Source organism: Spea bombifrons, chromosome 7 (genome assembly GCF_027358695.1).
Source record: "Spea bombifrons isolate aSpeBom1 chromosome 7, aSpeBom1.2.pri, whole genome shotgun sequence".
Taxonomy (NCBI): domain Eukaryota; kingdom Metazoa; phylum Chordata; class Amphibia; order Anura; family Pelobatidae; genus Spea; species Spea bombifrons.
In genome coordinates, this window is record NC_071093.1 from 16699747 (window position 1) to 16727171 (window position 27425).

The 27425-nt window shown below is 38.4% G+C and overlaps 1 protein-coding gene across 2 annotated transcripts in view; it reads right to left on the bottom strand.

Moving 5' to 3' along the window:
* CDK15 (cyclin dependent kinase 15) overlaps window positions 1-23718 on the bottom strand; it is a 57565-nt gene extending 33847 nt beyond the window's left edge. Inside the window, exons 1-11 of one of the 2 annotated variants that reach the window (XM_053471351.1) lie at window positions 23590-23718; window positions 18786-18817; window positions 14749-14898; window positions 14137-14234; window positions 11841-11920; window positions 11015-11109; window positions 6499-6561; window positions 3754-3877; window positions 2676-2796; window positions 1296-1389; window positions 383-446 (exon numbers count right to left, since the gene is read on the bottom strand). In XM_053471351.1, the coding sequence (XP_053327326.1) occupies window positions 383-446; window positions 1296-1389; window positions 2676-2796; window positions 3754-3877; window positions 6499-6561; window positions 11015-11109; window positions 11841-11920; window positions 14137-14234; window positions 14749-14898; window positions 18786-18817; window positions 23590-23635 (967 nt within the window). In that variant the 5' untranslated portion in view covers window positions 23636-23718. Of the gene's footprint in view, window positions 1-382; window positions 447-1295; window positions 1390-2675; window positions 2797-3753; window positions 3878-6498; window positions 6562-11014; window positions 11110-11840; window positions 11921-14136; window positions 14235-14748; window positions 14899-15499; window positions 15677-18785; window positions 18818-23589 lie in introns of those variants that run through there. The other variant, XM_053471350.1, reaches the window with a different exon arrangement.
* Between the last annotated feature and the right edge of the window lie 3707 nt (window positions 23719-27425).

A 27425-nucleotide genomic window follows, 5' to 3' on the forward strand; every position in this document is an offset into this window, starting at 1 on the left:
TTGTTCCCGTTCATCCCAAAGGTATTTAATGGGGTTGAGGTCAGGGCTCTGTGCGGGCCAGTCAAGTTCTTCCACATCAAACTCTCCTTATCATGTCTTTATGGACTTTACCTTGTGCACTGGGGCATAGTCATGCCGTAATAGAAAAGGACCTACCCCAAACTGTTCCCACCAAGTTGGAAGCATAGCATTGTCCAAAAAGTCTTGGTATGTCCCCTTCAGCAAAACAAAAACCTTACCAGAAGGTCACCTTTATTATTTGTGCATTTGCCCCTCCTCCATTATATAAATATATATAGATTGATTGCTTTCAGTACTGAATTCAATTAAGATTTTATCACATTTGACAGTTATCCTTAATAACAATGATAATATGACCTACCTGCCTTGTAGTTTGGGAGCTGGGAAACTCCAGGCCAGGAATCTTCTGTTGGCGTCCCAATGACCTAAAGAAGGAGAATATTTTTTTCTGACAACGGAATTACAAGTACACTTTAAATTCAACATCCAATTTTAACATTCAATTCATTGAAAAAGGGTAGAGTGTAGAAACTCAATTATAAGTAAAACCGTCATTGTTCCGATTATGGATAACGTGGATACAGAAACAAAATATGTTCACTGGCAGCAAATCTGCAAACTTCTAGCTATCAAAGACATTGATGTCTTAGTGAGGGGGACGTAGCTATGTTTGATAGCTACAAATGTTAAGATTCTGGATAAATGCTCTGGTTAGTTTTTTTATGGAACTAATGTGTCCCCTTATACAACTATATTTGTTGCTTTTCCATCTTAATTTAAATGACAATGGTATTAATGGAAAGCAACAAATATGTTACATAACAGTAGCTTTCTGTGCAATGGCATTTGGTGGATCATCAGGGATAGCCGTCTTCTTACTTTAAATGTGACCAGACTCTTTCAATGTGTCTTGTTATTGGAGGGATGGTCCAATTTATGAATGAAAACTTTGTATCCTATTGTTCCACTTTTTTAAAGTTATTGGCAATTGGTAGCAAGAAGTGATGCTAGAAATTGCAGAGCTGGACTAAACAGAGCAAAGGAGTCCTGCAGTCTGTACTTTGTTGTACAAATGGTGCATAACAAGTCTGGAATCACAAACTATGGAGTATCATTTTTGGTGGATAGCTACAATAATATTAATGAGAACCATTTACAGGCTGAAGTCATAGAGAATATTTCCATTATCTAACTTTTTATTTTTTCTGAGACTTTCATTTTCCTGTAAAAGTCTCATGAAAATAAAACATTATAGAACAATGTTGCCTACTTACAGACCAGATCTTCTCAAGTTGTTCAAATATATCCGACACACCAGAAAAAGCTGGGTATCCCTGCAGCATTTCTATAAATATACACCCTGCGCCCCTGGGAGGAGAATACATACGATTAGTATCAACTTTATTAATTAGTTAGTTTAACATTTAGAAACAATAATTGTCTAGTAAGAAGGCAGCATCTCACGAAAACCCATTGACCCACCTGTCCACATTACAAGGATCCCATCACATCTAGAATGGTAAACAGGTTGTGGCAACCATACATTATTACAGCTGTATACGCTTAAGTTCTGAAATCGCAAGTAGGGGGCAGCAAATAAATTGCTCCTATATACGAATCTGAATCTGTAATCTTTGGTTGAAGGTTAAGGAGCTTGATTTTTATTGGTTCACGAGTCTATGCTCAAGATTATATGAATAGTTAAGTTACTTTAACAGCAGCCCCAGGTTTCCCTAAACTGCAAATCCCTTCAATCTTAACACAGACAACTGCCATAACTTTAACATACACATTTAAACGTATGTATAGTTGCGCATATATGATCAATCTGTGTTTTGACAAAATCCGCCATCAAAATCAAACATCAAAACTCCAATGACATACAGTGTAAAATCCTGCTTCCGAGTTGCGATTTTCTCCCTAAAAGCAGATGAAGTTATAAGATTCGCCAAGACACAGCTTACTGTCCATCTGGGCTACTACATCCACATGGTTGAATGATCTAATTAATTTACAGCAGAGCACAAATAAACTATGGTTCTGAATCAGGTAAGGAGCAGAAAACCTAAATCTGATCTATCGTGGTTACTTCTCTCAATCCTATGTGTATTAACTGCTTAGTATTCTGTCCAGCACTCAGTAATAGGATAAAACAGCCTCTGCTGTCTTTCGTTCGACTTGTGTATTTCTTGTGTGTGTCGATTGCATGCATCGGAATGCTCAGAAGGTCATTTAGATTCAACATCACTACTATCTATTTGCCTTTCTTTTGATTCTCTCTCTTTCTTCTGTTTTATAATTTTATTTATATTCTCTTCTTTTCTCCTGAGCATACGTTTGTATTTTGAAGGCACCCCAGATCCCTCAAATATCTGCCTCCCTCTAGTTTGTCCAGGAGGACATAGCTACAGAAAAGGAAATCATTTTTGAGTGTTTCAATTAGATTAAGTGTTCATTCTGCTTTTTTGTATTAAAGTTTTTAATCTCTTGAAACAGATAGTAAATAGATGTAAACTTATATAATTATGTAACTGACTTAACTTCACAGAATGATAATAAAAATATAAAGAAATCATACAATTTTGGAAAATGTTAAACATCCAAAATAATCCATATTTTCCTATGTTGTTCATAGGGTAGACCCTAATTCTTACCAGATATCCAGATCAGTGGAATAATCTGTAGCCCCTAGAAGCACATCTGGTGGTCGGTACCAAAGTGTTACCACTTCTGAAGAATAAGTCTGACTTGGAATTGACTTGGCCCTTGCCAGACCTGTGTAGAGAAAACCACTCTGATTTTAAGTACTGTATTTACCATGGAAAGACAAGGTTCTAAATAGGATTCCATTGAAACAGAGGTGCCCATGTGCCACAGTAGGCGTAAAAGTGGGTTGATCCATAGCAATACCTATTTAACTTCACAACCATGTATACATAGTGTCACAGTTATGCAAAGGCCATAGCAGAGTTTATAACTACATATAATGATACAGCGAAGAACCTTCCTTTCCTTTCCTTACTGCTTTTGATCCAAAAGGAGGCTAAAAAAAATTGCCACTTGGGGTACTCCAAAACGCAATCAGATTTCTCCTTGGATCAAGAACGATCTAGAATCCTTTCCTTTGTCATCTATGAAATCTTCGCTGTTCTAGTCTCAGAGGATGACCTCTTGTTCTTTGCTATTAAGGAACACATCACTAGAGAGCTCTTTATAGTGACCCTGCATTATAATATCCCCTCTAAGACGCCATTTTTCTAGCTTATATAGATGCAACTTTTTTAGTCTCTCTTTTAAATTCTCCTTATTAATTTTGTAGCCCTTCCTTGCATCTTTTCCAGTTCCATACTGTCCTTACAAAGAACCAGTGTACTGTGTATTTAGGGTGAGATCTCTCCACTGACATTGTAAAGAGGCAAAATGACATGTATTGGCATGTATTAAACCCCATTGGGATATGATGTCATATCCCTCCACTCCATGACTTAAATATACGCAGTGCCTTTTAATGCAGTCTATGAAGGCTTTGACATTACTATACACAAAAAAACAACGTAGTACATTTGGTAAAATGGCTCTTATGTGCTTTTTATGTTTCAACATATCTATATTCGCTATCCTGCATATTCTATCTTCTTTTTTTTCACCTTCATAGCTAATGCATTGGGTTCAGGCTTTGCTATGATGACTGAAATTAATTTTTGTGTAGCAGAGGATAAAATTGCTATTTACCAAAGTCAGCTAGTTTTAGCTCTCCAAGGTAGCTGATGAGAAGATTCTGTGGCTTTAGGTCCCGGTGCAGGATATGCTGGTGATGGATATAGGCCAGTCCTCTCAGCAGCTGAAACATGAAGAGCTGGGGAGGAAGATAACAGGGCTTAAACTAAATAGGAATTCTTTCTGCCATCTTCTGCCAACAACTTTCTCTCATTGTACATCTGGTTAAAATCAACTCTGCGTGCAGTCAGAAGCACATAACATACAGCTTAGTATTCTTATTCACTCTATCTCTCCCCTTTTCTCTATACCTTATTTTTTCTTCACCCCAATCCCTCTAGACTTTAAGCTTGTATGCAGGGCCCTCTTTACCCTATGTATCAGGTTGTCTTAGTCTGTCAATTCAAGTTTTGCCATACCCCTTGAATATATGTATTGTAAGAAGCACTGTATAAATAAATAATAATAATATCTAAAAATACTCCAAGATTCAAATAGGTTTCTTTGAATGCAGACAGCAACATAATTACAGCTGCTATTTTTTTCCAGTTCAGTCTGTTCTATGATTCAACACACAAATATAGACAAAGTAGCAACTACCTAGATGACTGTATCATTATTAAAAACTTATTATATAACAATAAATGCATTATTTTTCTTGCGACATGCAAATTGTAGAACATGTGCTGCCAAACCCATCATAGTAGCACCCATTACTTTAGCTGTGTCCTCTGGCAAATCAACACCTATCCCCAACAATCTAATCAGGCGGATGTTGTTGCTCATATGAAAATGGAGACAAGTAGATGACATCCCATATACATAAAGGTTGAGACCATATTTCCCATTCAATCATGGAAAATGTCTTGTTGCTGCAATATGGTTCTTCACAAAGGTAAACAACATGGTCAGATATTGAGGTAATGTCTCTAGTGATCAGATATTCACAACTGGGAAATAATAAGCCTTAACACCAAGGACTGGGGCAGCTCAATGTCTCTGTGTGGTCTATGAGACATGCCAATAGACCATAAAAGTTTTATTGTATACTCGTTCGTGACCATCTTCAGTGTGCCAGGTGACATGGTGTTAAATAAACAAATCACGGCTGGAGTCATAATGATAATAAACTTCCAATACAGTACAGATTTGCCTTAAATGGCCCTACTTAACTGGGTCACTTTATTCTGCTACTAAACACAGAGTTTTAGCATTTCCACTTGTTAAACGTTTGGGAAGCCAGCTGCCACTCAGGTACACAGGGAGTAAATATGGCACTTGAATATTCTGCTAATTCCGGTTGGGGAATAAGTTTGCAAAGAGTTCCTCTGGTGCACAGCTGCATATAATAGATGCTGATGAACATTCGCTATCAACTCATCTGGAGACTAAGGTACACAATAAACATATAGCACTCCACAAAGACCATGGGGTAGGATGGTTTTGGACTTACAAAAATACTTCAGAACCATGAACAACTGTTTCATGAGACAGTTACCAGATAAGAATTAATGTGTGAGTTCAAACCACAAAAAACAATATTTTGTAATAGAGGATTTGCATAAAATTGGTCACTGTGCAACTATACAAGAGACACACAGAATTCCATGGGTGGAAAGCACATAACGACATGCCCCTTATGTATCCAGACACTCGATATTGGTAAGTAAGCAATGGAGTAGTATATGTAAATAAAATATTGTTATATATAATATATCATAACAGGGCCGGCCCTACCATGGAGCAGAGTGGGGCAATTGCTCCAGGCGGAGCTTTGCCGCCCCAAGCCCCTTTTTTTTTTTAAAGCGGAAGAGAGAGGGCGCGAGTGGTTTTCGCTTACCAAGTTGTCAGTACCCGCTCGGCGCCCCTCTCCTCTGCGAGCCCTCTAGCTTGGTCTCGGTGCCGGCTTGTAATGCTGAGCGCCGAAAGATGACGTCATTTCCGGCACTCATCATTCCAAGCCGGCACTGAGACCGAGCAGGGAGACTCGCCGCAGGACTGCTGAACGGTAAGAACAAAGGGGGGGTTAGGGTAGATAATAGAGAGGGAGATGAAGGGTAGATAATAGAGAGGGAGAGGAAGGGTAGATAATAGGGAGGGAGAGGAAGGGTAGATAATAGGGAGGGAGGGAGAGGAAGGGTAGATAATGGGGGGGCGGTAGACGAAGGGTGGATAATGGGGGGGCGGCAGACGAAGGGTAGATAATGGGGGGGCATTTTAAACTTTGCCCCAGGCGGCATTATTTCTTGGGCCTGCCCTGTATAATAATAATACAAAATGTATGTATTGGAACAAAATTAGATCTCTGTTAGGTCTCTGTTAAAAGAATAAGCGGGCTGTACAGATGTATGTAATGTAGCTGAAAATCTCTTGTCGGCAATAACGTTTTAGAAAATAAAAAATGTGATTAGCACACAAAGAAAAGCAACCTCTGTCAATGCTAACCTATATTACTCTATACAGCACTCTTTTTATGCTCAAGAAGAAGAAAAAATTGTCCTTTAAAGTAGGGAAAATTGCGATTGGGGCCAACCCTTTATGTGGCAGTTGCACCAGGTTTCACCTGGAGACTTCTCCAGGTCACAAGGGGGAACTCAAGGTCATGGAAGCCCACTTCCCCTTCAACAATGGCGTGTGAGCCGCCCACCTACGTTCCATCAAGTTCCCAGGTATGGCTACCAGGGATATAAATGCAGCCTCAAGGATAACCTAGTCCAAACTCCTTCTTGATGTTCACTACTGGTAAGTTCAAGAACCTACCCGAACATTGTAGGGAAGAAGTCCTCCAGGATGCTGAGTCATATACTGTGAAAGGTCTGTGTGCTGAAAAGAGCAACATATAACAGTGAAAAAGATTATATTTCCACATAACTTTATATGAACACACTGGCATCTAATATACAGTAGTAGTAGTAGTGTCTGAGCTGAATTCAATTGTGATTGTATACAGTGCAATCAGATTCATTTGGAAAAGAAATGAAGCAAATACATATCTGGAACCAAACATTTATATATTTTTTTTTACAAACTTTGAAAATGCACAAGACCATTATGGCAATTTACCATTTTTTATTTTAATATGACATTTATGCAAAAACTATGGAATATGATGGCGCTATATAAAACAATAAATAATAATACTACTCGGTGGAGGACAGGTGGCTAAATCAGTGTAAGGAAGCTTAAACCGATTCATAAGGTCAATCAATAAAGGTGAGATATGTATAAAGCCCCAGAGAGAGATGGTATACATCCTTGGATGCTTAAAGAACTTAGTCTAGGAGAAATCAGACTTTTGATCTTAAAGAAGCCTATCTTGTGCACGGTGCCAAAAGATTGGTGTAAAGTAGAAATATAATACACCTTCAAAAAAGGAACAGAATCACGTAATTACATACCTGTGTGCTTGACATTTTGGTGGTGAAAATATTTGATGCTTGTTAAGGGATAATATTCAGGAATACATTTTGACCAACAATATTATTAGTAAGAGTCAAGCAGCCAATCAGTGGCCAGAATAGTTGGAACATGGAATAGTTGGAACTGCATCTTCTATGTCTGGCAGGTGCTTTAGTATAATTTTTTAAAAAATAATTAAATAATAGGGGTGTAAGGGATGAATTATTTAGATTTTGGCAAATTATTTAAAAGTTTACTGTTCAAGAGAGGGTATTACTGCCCAGGCGTAATAGGAGCTTTTTTTGCCTCTTTCAGCATAATTTTTCTTTACCCTTGATTCCCCTTTTCAATGTTTTGTGTACCCACACATGATATATTGTTTTTTTCAAGGACAAATGGAACTTTACCTTTATACCGCAAAACACATCAAATAAAAAAGAAAAATAAACTAAGTAGAATAATACCCCACATGGATAGGTATTTTTTTATTTTATATAGGAGAAAATGGCTCCCTTGTATACTACACTATTTTTTAAATTGGGGCAAAAAATGTATATTAAGGTATAATAGTAAAAAAATCCTTCCTTTTTAATGTTTTGTCAATTTTTTATTATCATTATTATTTTATTTACTGGTAATTTGGTACATCTAAAAGCTATGATTAAAAACTACAAAAGTCGCATTTGGAGAGAGTTCATAGGAGGGCTACTAAAATGGTAAATGGTTTTCAGGGTTAAAATTATCTGGAAAGAAGAGAGAGCGGAGATGTGATAGGAACATTTAAATACCTAAAGGGATTTAACAAAATACAGAAGGTAAGTTTACTTCAGAGGAGAAATGTTATAACAAGAGGCCATAGTCTAAAACTTGAGGGTCAGAGGTCTAAATGTAATGTTGGGAAGCTTTACTTTACCAAGAGGGTGCTAGATAAGCGGGACAGCTTCTCATCAGAGGTGGTAGAGGCCAATACAGTGAAGGAATTTAAACATGCATGGGATATGAATAAAGCTATCCTGAATCTAAGACAAGAACAAGGACTGAGTCACTATATCTGGAAAAAGAGGCAGACATGATGGGTGGAATGTTCTTTTATCTGCCATCAAATTCTATGTCACACTAAAAAGTGTCTTAGAGGAGATACCATATATAAATATATAGAATGTACTATCTACAAAGGTAATGCTATAAAAATAGATACTTTTAACAGTGGGATGGATATTTTTTTTAGGAAAGATGACTATACAGGCATACAATGGTTAATGAGAACATGCTTAATTATAGCTTATTGATCCCAAATTGGGAATTGCATCAATGTGTGTGTGTGTGGGGTCCTTTGTGGGAACAATGGCAGTCCTTAACACTGCTTCTTTTTAACCTAAATTATGTTACAATGTTTGTCTTACAGGGAAGGTTCATAACCAAAATCTACCTTTTCTTAATAAAATGAGTTTTGTTGTGAATGGAATCATTCTCCGGGATGAAATAGTTAAACTATTGATTCTATTGTCAGTTGAGGGCTCCCTCTGGAGGAATTTTTAATTATGACAGGGATATCAGGCAAGAGGGCCTATGATTTGAGACTGCTAAGGAACATTTATGACCGTGCCAACAAATCTATAATTTTTCCGGTGTTTTTTGATAACGTTATTTTCATATTGCTTTGCAGGAAATGTTACATCACAGATCAGTTCAAGGCATTGATGACATAAAATACATCGATCTTAAACACAGAGAAACAACATGGAGATCTCAATGCAACTGATAAAGATCACTGTAAATAAATAAATATACAGATGAACTTAACATGTAATAAAATAATCAACTGCATACGCGTTTCAAGTGTCTTACTCCTGTCAGATCCTTCTGATACAAAACATCTAAAATCTAAGTCTACCTGCAAGACTTTTCTGGACAAAAAAAAAACACCTAAAACTACATATCATTTTTTTTTTAGAAAAGGCTGATCAAAGCCCCCCTGTAGTTAGATAGCACAGTGTTTTTCATATTTGTGCGTCATCTAAGCAAAGCCTTATCCCAGTCATAGGTGACACATTATATTTACAAAGAGCAAATGAAATCTGCAGGCATACATGTAAGACTTGAGAGAAAGGTGAGCAGAACGCTTAATTATATCCCTTGTATTTTAAATATATTTGCTGCAAAATATTTACTACAGCGTCAAAAACACCATTCGGAAAATGTCTCCTATTTTTCTGATGTTGCAGGGATTTGCTGGAGGGATCCATAGACTATCTACCTCCTTCATATTTGATAATTGTATTAAAAGTACCCTTTATAAGGAAATTACTATAGGCCTGTATCGGGCCCCAAGACTTCTGATGGCAGCCCTGATACTGAAATCCCAAGGCCTTCTTTAGGAGGGACTGTCTTTCTTTTGGCCTTAAATCCCTCCATCCCTCTTCCTTTTCCTGATGCCCCTCATTTCTGTCATCTCAAAATGTTTTTTGGGTATGAATGTATCTCAGTATTCTATATCGCTAAAAGTTAAATACCGGTAATTCTTACATGAACACTGTATATATATGTGTTTATACATGAAATTGTATAAATAAAACATGCTATCCTTCTTCTATTTGCCTCAATCAGTTACATGAATAGCTATCAATAGGACACATACATAAGCCATGCCCCCTAGCCACACTTCTATCCATACACTCTAAAACAAAGGGGGCATTTGAAATGTTAGGAGGCAAGTATAAATTCCGCAGTATATAGATAGCTTGGCACACATTAAGGCGTGCTGTTTTTTTTTGTCAAAAACTTAGATAATCAAAAAGATGTACTTGTACCAAGGAGAATGGTACAACAGACTGGCCTGGAAGAAAACTATATCTGTTATTTATCACACAATTCTGGTCTTTCTGGTTTGTTCTATGAAAGTAGTTCACATGAGTTAAAGGTTTTTTTTTGTGTTTTTTTTTTTACCAGTCAATGGTGAATTGCGTATGGAGCACACGCTTTGATATTGTTCTCTCGTTTACTAATTGGTATATTGTAGCTGAAATTCCTGCATGACTTCATTATGAATACCTTCAACTCATGAGAAGCTATAGTTTATGAAAGGACCCTTGTTAGAACAATAAGTGTCACAAAATTAACAAGTCGCTACAACAGGATCTTTTAAACGGACTGTATTAAATGAAGGCTCATGCTCTGACCAAAGTGGCGTGCCCATTGCAATAAGTGCCCCTAATTGAGATCAGTCTGCCATTTAAGTGAGAAACAAATTCACAGTGCATTAGGTATAGCCATAACTTCCATCACATAGACATGTCCTCATGTATTTACAATAGGTTCTAATAACATAATCATTTCCTATAGATGACACAAGACTAGATGTATGAAATACACCAGTGGTAACAATCTGCTCTCATTTAGTAACCAGGAAAATTGCTGCAGACTACATAATTTAACATTTCAGATTTCAGCCTATCTTACTACTAACTGCTTAGGTGCCTTTTAGAAAATATGTATACATAATAGACAGCTAAAATAGTAAATGTAAAATAGTGTAACCAATAAATGCTCTGTGACTTCTTTTGTCTGGTGCCCCCCCCCCCAACACTACACATCACATATCCCAAGCAAGTATTTAATTATTTGATTGTTTAATAGCACTACTGTTGCTTGAATGAGAATCCAACAATTTTAAGTAGATCTCCCTTCAGTTGTCACAGACAGAGTTGAACTATATAGATCTTAGAAGCCAGGGAAGGGATATATCTATTGAAACAAATTCCAGTTTGTTTCATTTAAGGGTTTGAGTAAGAAAAAGATACAAAAAAATACATGCAGAAAATGAAACCCGAGTCAATGTCTATATCATTTCAATGTAACTGTTATGAAGGACACTCACCACGTATTCAAAAACAAAAGTCAATGTCTCCTTAGTCTGAATGATATCATGCAAAAGTACAATGTTTGCGTGTTTCAGACCCTTCAGAAGAGAAGCTGAATATAAAATAAAAAAGAAATTAATCACAATAGATATGGCTCATGATTTTTACACATTTAGTGTACAGGAAAGTTTTAACAGAGGCAAATGCAGACTCCAGCAGTAAAGTTCACATTCATTGAGTTCCCTGAAATATTAAGATCTGAAGTTCTACAGAGAAAAAAAGTTTAACGTGAGTATCGAGAGAACTGTTTTTTTACTTTGCTTTTGAGTAACGGCTCTGTCTTTGATCCAAGGTGATCTCATGCTCTCCTGGCAAAATTACGTTGAATTGACTACCCTTGACTACCCTTGGATTCTATATTTAAAAACAAATATGGTAAAAATGCACCAACTACATTATTAACGATTGCATTAGTAAAACCAGTGGCTTCTCCAGTTCCTGGACAGGTGAATTTTCACTAACTCTTGTATACTTGCAAAACTAAATAAAAAGGTTTTGGCTTTCAGTTTGAGTAAACAGACAACTTTTTTTCAGCCATTGCATGTGAAGAAATGCTTTAATATTAACAGAAAACAGGGTGACCTCTGAGTCACTGTATCTAAACAAAAGACAACTGTTTTTCCTGCAGCTATCATCCCTATCGACATTCTGATTATTTGTACTGACAGATTAATATGTATAGACTTGTATAGATTTGGGTAGGAGTGATCCTTGGTCCATCAGCATTAAGAAGACAGTCTTTACAGACATTTTCACTTGACAAACATGCCTTATGGCCCTTACCTTCTCGGATTGCTGTAAAGGGTACACCTTCTTCTGCTTTCATACTGATAACTTTTAAAGCTACTAATTGCCCATTTATCCTAAAAAAAACAAGCACACAAAGCCAAGGCTTTACAAAAATCACTTTCTACCCAATAATTGTTTGTAAAAGAATACATGTCTTGAGTAATGCCTACAACAGGGTCAGTAACAAAAAGTTCTTGTCTATGTTAAAAATCATTATTTTTTTTAAACTAATTATGTATGTGCATTACATCTATTTGTTTACCGCATAAGTGCAGTACTCTCAGTCAATCAGCCAATGTGGCTCCAAGCAACAAATAGCAAAAGATGCTGTCAAAATACATTTAAAAACATGCATGTAGTGTTTACATAAGGAATAGGTTTTAAAGTCTATACAAAAGTATATTTGTCTCTTTAAAGGGTGTGTGCTCCACCTGAAAAAAAATGTTTTACATGAATTAGCAGAAGATAAACAGGTTATGTAGACACATTTTCAATATTTCTTTAAAAAATGTTTTTCTTCAAAGGCTACAATCCTTTTATTCAAACGCTACAAGAAAAAAAGCAATTTTAACCCACTCACAATACCCATACCATAATGACTAATTTGAATCCATTGTAAAAAGCTGAAAAACATTATATATGTCTAAGGCTAACTCAATTAAGCTTGTCCCATATGAAAAATTCCACTTCATGCACCAACCAACTGTACATTTTTGGCTTTTGTAGGCCTTATCTGTAAGTTATGGTTGGTATATATGTATGCACAGTAACCAACGGATTTGTGTATTTGCTACTTTTTATTATTTGGGTAAGCTTGGGTAAAATATTAAGAAAAATGCATCTACATTTGAGATTAATTCAGCCAAGAATGAGGCACATAATAGTTTTCCTTAATGTTGATTCTCATTAAAATTATCTTCTGCTCATTTGTGTTGTTATATTTCCTTCTGCATATCAGACTTATCCCACTCACAGGTGCAGTCCAAATCTAAAAACATACTCTACACAAGAGAATCAATAACCTCAAATATGCACTTTGGCCTTCATAGGTGTTGTTAGTGAGGTGGATTTGGTAACTTTCCAGGAACATGAGAAAGGGCTCTATGCCTGAAATATCCTTTTTACTCTTAGTATGAAGTATTATGAAGAAATAAATATAGGTCAGAGATGAGCTTTTACTGAAAACATTGTCCCATGGGTTGCTCTGATTTACCCCAATGACCCTTTGTTCCTGTCCATGTATCCAGAGATTTTTTTGCCATTTTTATTATATGTTTGTTTAGTCACGATTCCCCTTTTTATATTTCGCATACCTACAAATTTTATATATTGGTATCTAGGAACATTTTTTTCATGCTAAAAATAGGGAAAAACAAGAATATTACGTTCTAATTATCATTAAAATAATAATTATAGGATGTAATAATATGCCCTAAGCTTGTTATGAGGTTAAGGATTTTGGGCAACTTCCTGAAGCTTTTTCTTTTACTTTCAATTCCACATATAGCCACCAGACTCTTTAACATCGACTTTAGGCAGCACCTGCACCTTGTCTGGATACTGTATGTGTTTCTTTTATTGGTGTTTTATCCATTGCTTTTCTGTAAATATTGCAGACAGGAGTGGATGGTACACATGTTTCTTATATATATGCCTTGGTTTGCTTTACTACTTCGCGATTTGGCTTAAATTGCCACCTCGGCTGAAAGCTGCCATCCACACTATGGCAACATGGAAGAACTGTAGGACAGGCTATGAAGTGGCTGGTGAGCATCTTATCACCATTTTTGTATGGCATTTCACCATTTAAGGATCTCTCTTGAGGTTCACCCCAAGAGTAAAGGTGAGTCTAGATGTGGACTTCCTTGCTTTCTTGTGCCTAGAGGGATACCAACCGTACTCAACTGACTAGGCAAATGGAGGCGGAAACCTACGTCTGGGGCTGTTGGTCCCCTCGTGCAGAGGGAAATTTGCCTTACATTTTGGTTCTGGACTGCCCTTTTGGGTGGGATCAGCCTGAAATGCAGATGGCAATTTTTCCTCTATAATGGCACAAGAGAGCTAAAATATGAGATGCTCCCAAGTGGGGGAGGACAGGCTATGTAGCAGCTGTCTGTTCTTAGTGAGCCTCTCATCCTCTTTTTGTATGTTCTGCTGATACTACTACAATGGTTTGTGCTCATCACTGCATCCTTTTTTATAATTTTGTGTTTTTGCACAAGCATTGTACAGTATATATTTATCATGACAACTAATACTTACTTACTACATAATTGTCAATGTAACCTACCTACTGATTCCTTTGTACACCGTTGCATAGGAGCCTTCTCCTAATTTTTCAAGGTTTAGGTAGGATGATGCTGTACCAAACTGCAGTCCTTTTCTTTGCTGCAATGAGAAAGATGCTTATTACCTATTGTGATGAAGGTCATAAGGGTGCGGCTGCAGTCAGGCCCGAGTCTAAAAAAAGAAAACTAATTTAAAGCTTAGCGCTGTAGCAAATGGTGTTTAAACCTTCGGGACCCATTGGTGTTGTGTCTGAAATTCCACTACATTTTATTCTAAACCTGCCACAAGAACAGTTCAAGATAATGGGAATAAGAACAGTTAGGAACTCCTTTCTTGTTGGTATATTCAGGCAATGGGTTTTAAAATTGTGTATATATATATATACATCTATATATTGCCCTTTTACACTTAAAAAACCCCCCATACATATGTTAAGTATACTGAAATGTAAAATCCAGGGAAAGGTACAACATCCTCTTTAAATAAGAACTTATTTAATTTTGTGCATAGGGAATGGCACATGTGTAATTAAATAGGGACACACCTCTCAGCAACAAAATAATGTAGTTAATTAATACATGGTAATCGAGGGGAGGTAATAATCCAAGCTCACCCATTGCAGTGCTTGGCCTAAATTCTTTCCTTGTAGCGGGTCACTGTTACTCCGAGCCCTTAATGATCTTATTCTCCGCACCTGGACCGTGTGGTACCACTGTGGAGGAAGCATCCTTACGGGACATGGAACTTCATTGAAGTCTGTTAGCTAGGGAGAAAATGGGAAAAAGTAATTGTCACCTTATTAATGCAAAAAAGGAAAATTGTATTAGATATTATGATGATAAGAGTAGGATGAGGAAACATATCACATATCATCCGAGATATCCTAGCTAGGAAATAACTGGTTACATACCTCCCGACATAGAAGGGCACTTATGTTTTAAGGGGTCTAGTAAGGTCCTGGACTTTGTGACCAACTGATAGCTGCTGAAATTGAGCAAGGCATGTAAGAGAATAATAAGGTATTTTATTTACACAACTTAGTCGCCTTTTTATATTATATGTATTTGTTGCTTATATTACAGTATTGTGAAATACAGCACTGTACAAAGCGGTACAGACCTCTGAACAGAGATAATGGGGAATCAGGGAAAGACAGAAAGTGACAGATTTGGGTCTTAAATGGTGCCTCTCCCTCTAGAAGGACCTGGAAGGCATCTGATTAGGCCAAACTGTATTTATATAAAGCAACAGCATATAAAGACACACATCAAAATGGCATATCCAGTGACACTTCATCTCACTGCTGCAAATCATAATACCTATGGGGGTAATGGTGTATTCATATAACAAACTGGTTTAATTACCTCTAGCATGGAGGGCTCCTCAACAACAGGATGGACTCCTGGATGGCATGTAGGGAATCCTCTCCTGGAGCCACAGCAGCAATCGCCACATGTAGCACTAATACACAGCACTTCACCCATCGCTTCCTATGCCTCTTACGCATCTCATACTATCGTTCAATTTCTCCTTTCCCAAACACTGCTGTTCATATGACTCACATGACATCCCAACAAACAGACCCATGACTCAAACTGCCTTCCCACATTTCCTGGGAGCCATACAAGAAACCTTCTATTTTAATGGGTGCTTCTAAATCAGCCAAATAACCCTGTTACTGCCAAACAATTTCCAACCACTTTGCAGGGAAATAAAAGGTCCTTTTGTCGGTGAAATTGTGTTTCTTATCAAATCCCAAAAATGTAAAAAACAAAGTTGATATAACATCTGCTGTTTTTAGTTTGATTATTATCTATCAAAAAAGAAATCACAAACCTTATTTGACCCTCAACAAAGGGTAAGTTACATCTGGCATTAGGGTGGTTATGTATAGCAAGCATGCTCATTAGTCTGGGCTGACTGAGTATGATGGGAGTTGCAATACACAACTGTTAAAGCATTAGAAGCTGCCTACCCATTAAGATAAACACAAAATCCTTATACCAGTAGCAAGGATGACTAATCTGTATACATGAATTGACTTCTATAAACTGGGTTACCATAGAGGAGTCATTTTATTTAAATTGATTTTGTCTCTTAAATATTGTTTAACAGTGTCTATATAGAACACAAAATCGATCTATTCATTGACCTTGCAGAAAACAGAAAAGCGGATCAATAGAAAACAGTGGTTTAAAGTCCCTTTCCCTTGTCTATGTGATACATCACCAACAGTCTTGAATGGAAAACAGCATGTTCAATTAGAGGAGAAAAATCTAACCTGTTCTGAACATGGTATGTATTATTGAGCATACACATGTCCACATTTTCAGGACATGTATACATTTCACATATTGCTGACCTGGCCAGTACATGGGTAAGTGCTGCCTTGCAATATGTGGTGTGGGATGTATAACGTATCAACTGAATCATTCCTGTGAGTGTATACATCACACACACTGCAACTTGTAACTTTTTTATCTGACCTGGGAAAAATATACCGTATTTGCTCGATTATAAGACAACCCTGATTATAAGACGACCCCCCAAAATCTGAATATTAACTTAGGAAAAAAAGAAAAAGCCTGAATATAAGACGACCCCAAAGGAAAAAAGTTTTACCAGTAAATGTTAATTCATGTAAACTATTTTTTTTAATAAAAGCTATGATTGAGAAAAATATTTTTTTTGTTTTTATTTCTTGTATTTTCCAACCTGTCCCCCAGTTACGCACATCTGCCCCAGGCTTGCCACTCCAATATGGCACTGTGGCCCATGATATGCCTTTTAACCCTCTATATGCCACTGTGCCCCATGGTATGCCTTTTGACCCCCTATGTGCCACTCTGCCTCCAGAAATGCCTTATACCCCTATATCCCATTCTGGCATTTAGGGGGTTAAAATGCATATTATGGGGCAGAGTGGCATAAAGGGAGGTATAAGGCATTTCAGGAGGCAGAGTGCTCTATTAAATGCCCCCTTAACGCCACTCCAGAAATGCCCTATGCCCCCATTTAACACACACACACCCTATACCCCCATTTAACTAACACACACACACACTCTCTCTCTCCCCCCCTCTCTCACCCCCCTTCCCCCACTCACACCCCTCTCAGCCCTCTCTTACCGGTGCTTCCAGCCGGGGCAGCGGGTTGACATCGCCTTCCGCTGCAGCTGGAAGGAGGTGGAGTTGGCAGCGGGGGTTTGTATGCGTCCGTCGCGTATACTTTCCCCGGCTGTCAGAGATCAGAGTTCCCCGGACGCAGACAACCCCCGCTGCTAGCCACACTTCCTTCCGGCTGCAGTGGACGTTGTCTACGCGGATCGCGTAGACGTCAACCCGCTGCCCCGGCAATACAGCAGGAAGCACCGGTAAGTGTGTGTATGACGGGGGGGGGTGAGACAGGAGGATCCAGGTCCCCTGCAGCGGTGCGGGGGATCTGGATCTTAGTCTCCTAATCAGACCTCTATTTGAGGTCTGATTAGAAGACGACCCCAATTAGAAGACGAGGGGTATTTTTCAGAGCATTTGCTCTGAAAAAAACCTCGTCTTATAATCGAGCAAATACGGTACATATGTCAACCTAAGTACATATTGTATTACAACAAGGGCCTGATTTGCATCCCTGACACCTCTAGGGACAAATGCCTTCAATAATCATACCTTAAAAGAAAATAAAAGGTTTGGAACTTCCCGGGGCTGACTCTACAGAGCTACAATTCTCTTGCTCCTTATCAGAGGCAGCAAATAGTCTGACCATAATAAGAGAGTAGGGGTATCCAATGATGAATGTCCCAGCCATACACTATGCTCTTCTACTTTTGAAGCACTTATGGCCCTGGGTATCCAGTCAGCAGGCCGCACACCGAAGGACAAGATCTGCTGCATGATTAGCAGTAAACGTGCGCAGTGTCATCTGGCATTTGCCCAGTTTGCCCACTGGCCAGTCTAGGCCTATCCACTTGAAATGGTATGAAGTTGGTGCGGTGTAACCTGTGAATGCCCAGGAGAAGGTGGAACCATGGTGGGAAGTTGGAATGACCAAACACTTCTCCCACTTGTGGATTAATAACATTAACCCAAAGTATTTAATGTGAAGACTATAGGTGTAAACTGGTAAATTCCCAGTTGTGGTTATAGAAGATAATGTTATTTACTTAAAAAGTCTCAAAGCAGAGGGTCGGTCAGAGAAGGCACTAGGCCACAGTTTGTGTTTGTTTTACTTATAGCTAATTTGTGACGCCTTTGACACTTCTGTAATAATGATACAGTTAGAAAGCATATCAGTAATTTGAGATCATATCTTAAAACTGCCAACTGAAGATGTGTTTATCAGCAACTCAAAACCAAACTTCTGTTTTACATTTTAGTTATCATCTTACTTCAAACCAGCAGCGGTGTCTAGCTCTAACAGCTTGTTATAACTCAGTTTTGGTTGGCTATTTGGTAATGCTCCACATATATTTTATATATATATATATATATATATATATATATATATATATATTTCAAATGCACAAATGGTATAGTCACATTGCCAGGGAAGATAGGACAAAATGGGCAGCTAATCTTGCCCATCCTTTCTACGTCTAAAGATGGTTGTACACAATTTATTATGACATAGAAAACCACTAGGTTCATGTCCTACCTCTTCATATCCTGTGTACTTCTGCTTCAAGCCTAAAAAGCAAGATTTTAAAAAGTTGTTAAATTTGTAGCATACAATTTTATAACAAGAAAATATGCCTGAAAAAAATGCTTTGAATTTATGAGGAACGCATAGGTTTGCTAAACAAAGCTGAACATGCATTATAGCGAAATGAAATGGACACATGTGTGGGCATTAACACAGTGTAAAGTGTGGCAGTGTTATACCTGGAATGTAGGATACTGCATCTCACTTTCCCTCCCACTTTAAATAGTGGCTCCGCCTCTGTTATGCCTCACAGGTCAGAGAGCACGGTGGCCATTTTGTAAGCTAGTGAGTGTTAAGCAGTGATGTAGCATGGTATGATACTTGTATATTTGTGTCAGCAGTATTAAATATCCTGATTATTCAGTAAATGTTCAGCAATAAATCAAGGTTGTATTAAACTACTGGCATTTTATCTGAAGCAGATAGGACTACAACAGTAGAGTTTCTGCAACACCTGAATTAAATAATTAAGAGGTGTGTCCAAATACTTTTGCCCATATAGTGTATATAGCTTAATTATGCTTTGGCCAATTCATATAACCAAAACCTCTCATTTATATTATGTTTATATATTTGTTGCCAACTTTATTAGGGTAAGAAGCGCAGACAGTTTTTGTTTCTTGTATACATTGTGCAGCCAATACACTGTTTCTTGCAGCATGCTTACACCTGTTTGGTAGGCCTCGTATTACACATTTGTATTTGAGCCTGTGACTAGCTTAGCGCACCGACATTTTTTCACTTCAGAGTCATTGCTTAAAGAAAAACTAAGCAAACATGTTTGCTGTTCGCTAAAAGGCGTGTGGGCGACTACCTAAACATATGGAAGAAGGTACTCTGGTCAGATGAGACAAAAATTAACCAAACGTTTGGTCATCAAGGAAAACACTATGTCAGGCGCAAACCCAACACCTCTCATCACCCCGAAAACACCATTCATCGTCAGGGACTGGGAAACTCGTCAGGACTGAAGGAATGATGGATGGCGCTAAATACAGGGAAATTCTTGAGAGAAATTTGTTTCAGTCTTCCAGATATTTCAGACTGGGATGGAGGTTCACCTTCCAGCAGGACAATGACCCTAAGCCTACTGCTAAACCAACACTGCATATTATCCATATTTCCCTTCTTGCACCTTACACAACTCTGTGCCCTAGACCCTCCACCTCCCCATCTACACCTTCAACAATATTGACCACAGCCAGAGCCCAATAAGTAAGAAGTTGGCTCCTCTCCATGTTGTCTGGGGCGGACTGATCGAGGGCCCACAAGGACCGGTGGGCTCGCAGTGATGCTGCACCACAATCAATGTATTGCTCAGTTTATAATGATGGCAGTTATGCTGTACCACCCTCAATGTTTGTCATTATAGAAAACAGTATTTTCTGCTGAATAATTATTTTTTTAAACTTATTTAAGGACTACATTAGCGTGCAGTCTGCCGGTAATCTGCAGTCTGAGTTTGTGAGAAATTGTAGAACTGGTGTTCTTTTTTGTAATGAAAATACCCATGAACACAACAGTAGTACTGTAACCGACTGGTTTAATATGTGCTGACAGGTGTGTGGAGCCATGGTTTCTTATCGTGCACAAGGTAACATGGTTGGCACAGACCTTAACCCCGCCAAATTGATGAGGCAAGATTTGGTAGTTGACGGAAATATAATCGTGGAAGAAGAAGAATGCTAAATGGCAATAATCCTCCTCTTTATGAACAGGAACCATGGATGTAAAAAAGATGGGCCTTGGGTTTTAAGTCTGAAGCAAGGCTCTGGTTGTAAATATTTTTATGTGCAACAGAGTGACAGAAACACTCTTATGCCAATAATTCAATGTGAAACAAGTTCAGTGATTCATTCCAACGAATGGCATCCATCAAGAAGATGATGTGGATCTAGTGACAGGAGTAAACAACACAAGCAATTGAATGGTCATGGTTGAATTCCAAAATAGGACTTTGAAGAAAATGAAAGGAGTTCCCAATGAGCTGCTTCAATCACACCTTGATCATGTTTGCTGGGAAGTGCTAAGAAAGGATCCAGAAAATTCGTTTTTGGCATTTCTGACATACGGCGTGTATATTGTTTAAAGGATTGAAAATTAAATAATTTTATCCGTGTGTCAAAAAATGAAATAGAAATGATAAAATTAAATATAAAGCAATATTGTTCTTTGTTTTTTTTACGCTAAAGTAGACAAGTTCAGGAAGAGTGCACACTAAATTAGCACCCTTATTTAATTTACTAAACATATTTTTTATTTTAAAGTGTGTGTGTGTGGGGGGGGGTGCTACATATAATGATCTGCCCGGGGGCCTAATACTATAGGTATGTTCTTTTCAATTATTCAATTAAGTTTTAGTAAATGTATTTACATTTATATTTTTCAGATTGTTTCTGTATTTATATATTTATGTATATAAGTTTATATGTGCAGTATTGAATATATACTTAATAAGAACTATATTTTTGTGGTGTTAGATCCAGTGTCTTAGTTTCTATGCAGCAATGTAAGCTACACAGGTCACAGCAATATGGTCCCTAGAATACACACAAGTGACCAGTTGTACTTGCTCAGGATTTACCTTGCAGTGCCGTTAAAATAGTGAAGATAAAAAACCTCTTGCAAGACAATAGCCAATGTGGGTGTATGCATGAGCCCGTGACATCAGGAGGGGTAAACCCTGCCAAGATTTAAGACAGACTGCAAATACGGATATTCTATTTTGTTTTACCAAAATTTCTGATAAAAGCTGATTTTCCCCATCAATATTAATATTTGAACATTTATACCAGGTTAGGGAAGCACACATCAGTAGGGTAAGGGGACTATGTTGTGTAGTCAGATTGTGTAGCCAGATTGAGTCTACTCAACAAAATATTTCCTTTGAATCAAAGAATTAAAGTTGGCAAACCAAACCCAATTAAATTTAGTTTGAGTCTGCTCTTATTGTGTGTACATGTCTAATTTTGTTAACAAGATTGTCATGGGAATCACAGTGGAAATATCAAAGCCAGAGGCAGAAATACTCAGCATAATTATCTTGTTCTGTGTACAGCATTCATGATGTATAATTAGCAATGGGTTCATTTTAATTATGCATAGCGTATCTAACCACAAGGTGTAACTCCTAGAAAACTAAACAAGTGTGATCGTCTTGTTTCAAAATATAACATCGTTTGTTTAACTTATTCACATTTTACTTTCCTTAGGGGTTATTGACGTCAAATATATAATTTACTAAATTTTTTATACATTTACCAAATATATATCACCAAATACATTTGACATGTTGTATTTGATAATGGTAACTTCGCCACGGTATGGAATATTAGATGATCACAAAATTAACTCACTACAAGGGGTATTATACCCAATATACATGAGATATAACCCCCTTTTAAAGGCGTAGTGTCAGCACTTGTGTTACTATTTGTATAATAAAAGTTGTTTTATGTATATAAGTATACATACAATATGTATATATATTTATACAAGAGAATACATATTTTCTGTGTTTTGGTTGAATTGTACTGCTGTGCACATTGCGACAAACTAATACATACCAAAGCATTCTTTGCTGACCCAAAAACCCAACCTTCCTGCTGAGCAGGCCTGCACTGACCATCTGGCACACTGGGCAAATGTCCAGCGGCTGATAGGGCCACTCGAGTGGCAGATCTGGTCCTGCGGTGTGTGGCCTCCATGCTGCGAGAGTGTAAAAATATAATGTGTGGCCTCATGTATGTCAGTTGGCAGTTGATGGCCTTAAAGTGCCTCTTAGTTGAGGCTGTTTGGGGCAGCAGACTGTCCATTTAATATGGTCTTGGCAAGTGAGCACATAGTGGTAACTCATATAGCATACTACAAAGTAAACTGTTTATTTCAAGCAGGTAAGAGTATTTTTAAGAGAATGTAATTTTATTTTAAGTCGTTGAGAGATGCACCACTCTAGAAACTGCAGGGTTAAATACGTGTATTACATTATATATTATATTGCAGATGTCAACCAAAAATGTATTAAACGTTGAAAAATTTAGAGCTGAGCATGGCAAGAGTTGAAAAGTAGGTCTCTTTTAACACCTGTACAGACACTACAAAATGAAAAAAACCCAGAGATTTACGGTTTATGGTTAATATCAGAGACTCGTCACTATGTCTCCTTATGAGGTCCAGGGGACACAAATTAGATTTTTTCAGTTATATTTCAGTATACTAAAATGCACAAATACTTTTTATTTGAAAAGCTTTATAGCATGCAATAATAAGCCTTTGAAGGCCACCTCAAGCTTAGGTGAAACCCACCCAAGCTTTAAATGTGTCTTTGCCTACACAGTTCTTTACATTAAGCTGGCGTGTCAGAGTCCTGTAACTATCTCTAAATTGTGAATAAGACTACATGATTACAAAAAAATATTTTTACCAGAACAGAAATCTACATAGTAATTTTTGCTTAAGCTAGGTGAGTACACTTAGTAGATGAAACACGTTTAACTGCAAGAAGGCTAAGGCCTGCAACCCACCTAAATTGTGTGCTCACCACCTCCTTATAAAACGGTTAATGAAAGGCCAAAGAACCAAACAATGAATATAAATCCTTTAACCTAACACTGTTACTTCAGACAAATGCTTCAAGCAAATAAATGAGATCTATTTGTAAGGATAGGAAAATGGTTATTAGATTTATTTGCAACAAAATACATTGTGCAAATAGAATATTAATACATTGATGTAGATAAGGAAAAACAGGACTTACCCAGGCGACAAAAGGCCTCAGTTGCAGCCTGTCTTATGTTCTGCATGATGGACACAGAGCGAGGGGAGTGAGAGGAGATACAGAGAAGGAGAGATCGAAAGAGAGGCAGTCAGCTGTGTTCATCACTGCATTAGCTATAGTTACAGAGTTGGAAAGGATAGTGCCAGCACAGAGCCGTAAAATGAAAGAGAATCATCCTGCCTGCAGCAAGCACTGATGCACACAAGATGGTACTGACTGCAAATTGGCTTTTAGCTTATTTATATACCTGGGAAATTCTGTAATAGGTGTGAACCATTAAAAACCCCATCACAAAACAATCTAAGAGAGTGAATGAAAACAAAGCCCAACTATATTTGTAGGTCATATCTGTATGTGGTAGGTTACGAAAGCCTCTTATGGCAGCCTGTCTTATCATCTGTATGATAGACACAAATGAAAGATAGAATGACTGCTTCCCTATCAGCAAGATACGTTTATCGTTTTTTGGAGGCCTGCTCCATATCTTATGTTTCTCTTGTCTCCTAACCCCTAACACCAGCGGTTATTGTATAAACTAGGACAAATCGGTCTTGGAGAAAATGCCTGTGTCTGGATTAGAAATTGGAAGAGTTGTCAATGATAAATTCTCAAGCTGAACAACTGTGGTAAGTAGGGTGCATCAGGGTTCCGTCTTGGGTCCAGTTTTCTTTAAATCATTTATTAATGATCTTCGTGGAGGTAATGGTATGACCCCATAGAGTCCTGATCTTAATATCAAGTCTGTCTGGGGTTACAGGACGAGAGAGTCCTTCATGTTAGAACTTACAAAGTCCTTGCACCAAAAAAACCTCTTTCATCTGAGGCCAGCTGCATGCAGTGGCAACCATGGGCTCTCTTCCTTTCCCTCTAGCTGGTCTGCGCCCCTTCAGTCAAGCAGCTGCTCCTTCACAGGCACAGAGTCCCTTCCTGGGCAGAGACACAGCTTGGATGCTGCAGGCACAAGGTAGTTTATTTCAAACGTGTATTGCAACTAGGGTTGGTTAATACTCCAGCTGTTGTTGTCAGGTCCCTACCTCTCTGTGATGCGGGTGGTCCCCCACATCTCTTTTGGTACTTCGCAGCTGGTGGTCATGAATGCAATACACGCTCCCTGTGTTTCAGCTGCATCACTATGGCAATATAGGCGTGGCTAAGATGATTAAAGCTCTGGAGGCTGTCCTATGTAAACCTGCCCTTTCCACTATGTCAGTGCTCAGTTATACTGTGCGTTCAGAGAGGCAAGTTGCTCCCTGGCATTTCCTGCATTTTGTTTGGTATCCTCGTATGCTGAAATTTTGCCTTGTTTATCGATTATTGTAAGCTCTGGCACCCTGAACATCGGCTTGTTTATTGATTATCTTAACCTCTGACATCCTGAAACGTTGGCTTGCTTATCATTTATCCTGACCTCTGGCACCCTGAACTTTGGCTTGGCTACCTTTCATCCTGAACTCTGATCTCTTTGATTACGATGACCTGCATGTCTATCTGTCATCCGTGCTTGTGACTACCTCTAAGGAGTTCTTTTTCATCCCCAGAGCTCTAGTGGCTTGCGTCACTTTAAGCAAGTGTGCTCATTCCTACACCTGGGTTCCACTACCATGATTGTGACTACATTTCTACTTCCCATAGATGAGGCCAGTCTGGTATGTCAAGCATCACTTGAAAGTAAACACTCAGCTACTCATGTGCCAAAGGTTAACTTTTATATCATAAGGGATTCTTACTGCAACAGCTGCGGAATGCACATCTCATGATTCTCAGCCAGAAAGGGGGCCTGGCAAGTTGGAGGAGCCACAGGCTGCATGGAAGGCAGTACAATGGGTGGATTAGCCTCAAAAAGGCAAGCACACAGATAACGTAGCTGGTTACCTTCAGGAGTGATAGTGCGCCCTGCGTGACGTCAACCTCGAAGACTGGGAAATCATCCTTGCGGGATGCTCCAACTGGCTGAAAGGTTGCAATGAACAAACTATGGAAGACTGTCGACAGGGCCAGCTGTCACTCCAACAATGGCCCCAGTGCCGGGACATAATACTGTCTTAGCTGCTCATCAACAGTCAAGTAGCAGACACAGTCCTGGTCTAAGATACTATGAATGTAGACAATTGGGTCATGTCCACAGAAATTGCCCACAGAGACGGCAGTTGTCTAAGCCAGTTGCACAACATCTGGAACCTCCACCTGTTCCAGCACTGAGGTAAATGTACTGCCTGGTTCAAGTGGCCCCATCTGAAAGATGTGTCGTAGGAGGAGCAGTAAACCAAATTTCTGTGACCCAGATGAACCTAAAATCACACACAATAAAAAGGAGAAGAAAGCCCTGCTCATGTGATCTTACAATCTAGTCGGTGGTTGAGGGGGAAGTGATTAAGAAATAACCCAATAAACATAGTACTGTAGGTATAGAGCAACTAAATAACACCAGCTGTGCAGATATAGATCAACTGAAAAATCTCAGCATTGAAAGTATACACTGGATCAAGTATAAAATGCATAGAAACCCTCAATTACAGGTATAGGTCATAGGTCGTAGACACCAAATGCCAGCCCTAGCACCCAGATTGCAACCACTGGATGTGCCCCAGCACCCAGATTGCACCAGATTTGCCCGAGCATGTAGACTGCACAAACAGGATTTGCCCCGATCCACAGAATTTTCCCCAGCACCCACTTTATCTCTCCCCTTTATCGTATATAATCTTTTTCTCTTTATTGCTCCTCCTCTTGCTCTTTATCACTCCCCTTTTATCTCTCTATTTTTCTCATTATCTCTCCCTTTCACCCCATCCTCATTATCATCTCCTTGTATCTCCACCATTTTACTCTTCATTATCACTCTTCTATATCTTTCTCTTTTATATCTCCATTTACTTATGATTTCTTTTATATTATCCACCTCTCCCCTTTCTTGTTATCATTCCCCTAAATCTTTCTATCTCAGTTTTGTTTTTCTATTCTATGCATCTCTACACTTTCTCACAATCTCTTACCTCGGTTCTTTGGTAGGAGCCTGATATCTGTTCTCCTCCTGCCCGCTGCCGGAGGAGCAAGGCCTGTTGGATCTTCCTCTAACTGGCCCCAAAAAGGGAAGTGTGAGGTCTGTTTATACATTTCATTCCTCCCTTGTGTAATGGGATCTGCAACAGTTTTGTCATACCTGTGACACCAGCCAGTAAGTGGGGAGGTGGCATGACCATCCACATGCTTCCTTGCACTCCCTGCTGGTTATTGGGGAACCATTTTACCATACAGCCCACTAAGAAGGATAGGTTGCAAGCAACCTGGGATGGCCCACACCATATAGTGGAACGTCTTAATGACACCGTGTACATTGTTACCTGGTGCACTGATTTTTTTGTATTTAAGTTTATTTATACAAAACCGATTATGATAAAACAAACATTTTGTGCCTGTTTTGACAAAGGTACATTATTCAGAGAGTCTATAAGCAGTACTGCGACCTGGTGCACTGATGGGCGAGTGCAACGCACTTGCTGTGTTAGTATAAACAAACAGCTTTCCAGGTCACCAATTCCCCATTAAAAATAGCGTATGTGCTGTGACATTGAAGGGACCGCCCACTGGCATCATCTGGACCACCCGGAGACATCAGAGGGACCTCCTACCTGCATGAGGTATATATAAATAAAAGATAATAACAATAATAATTTATAAAGTGCAAACATAATACACAGAACTCTACAATATAAAGATTGAATAGTTAACAAATACAAAACAAATATACATATGGGATCTCAATACAAAGTGCCTGGCCAGAATGTTGTGAGCTTACTTATCTAAAAATGCATTAT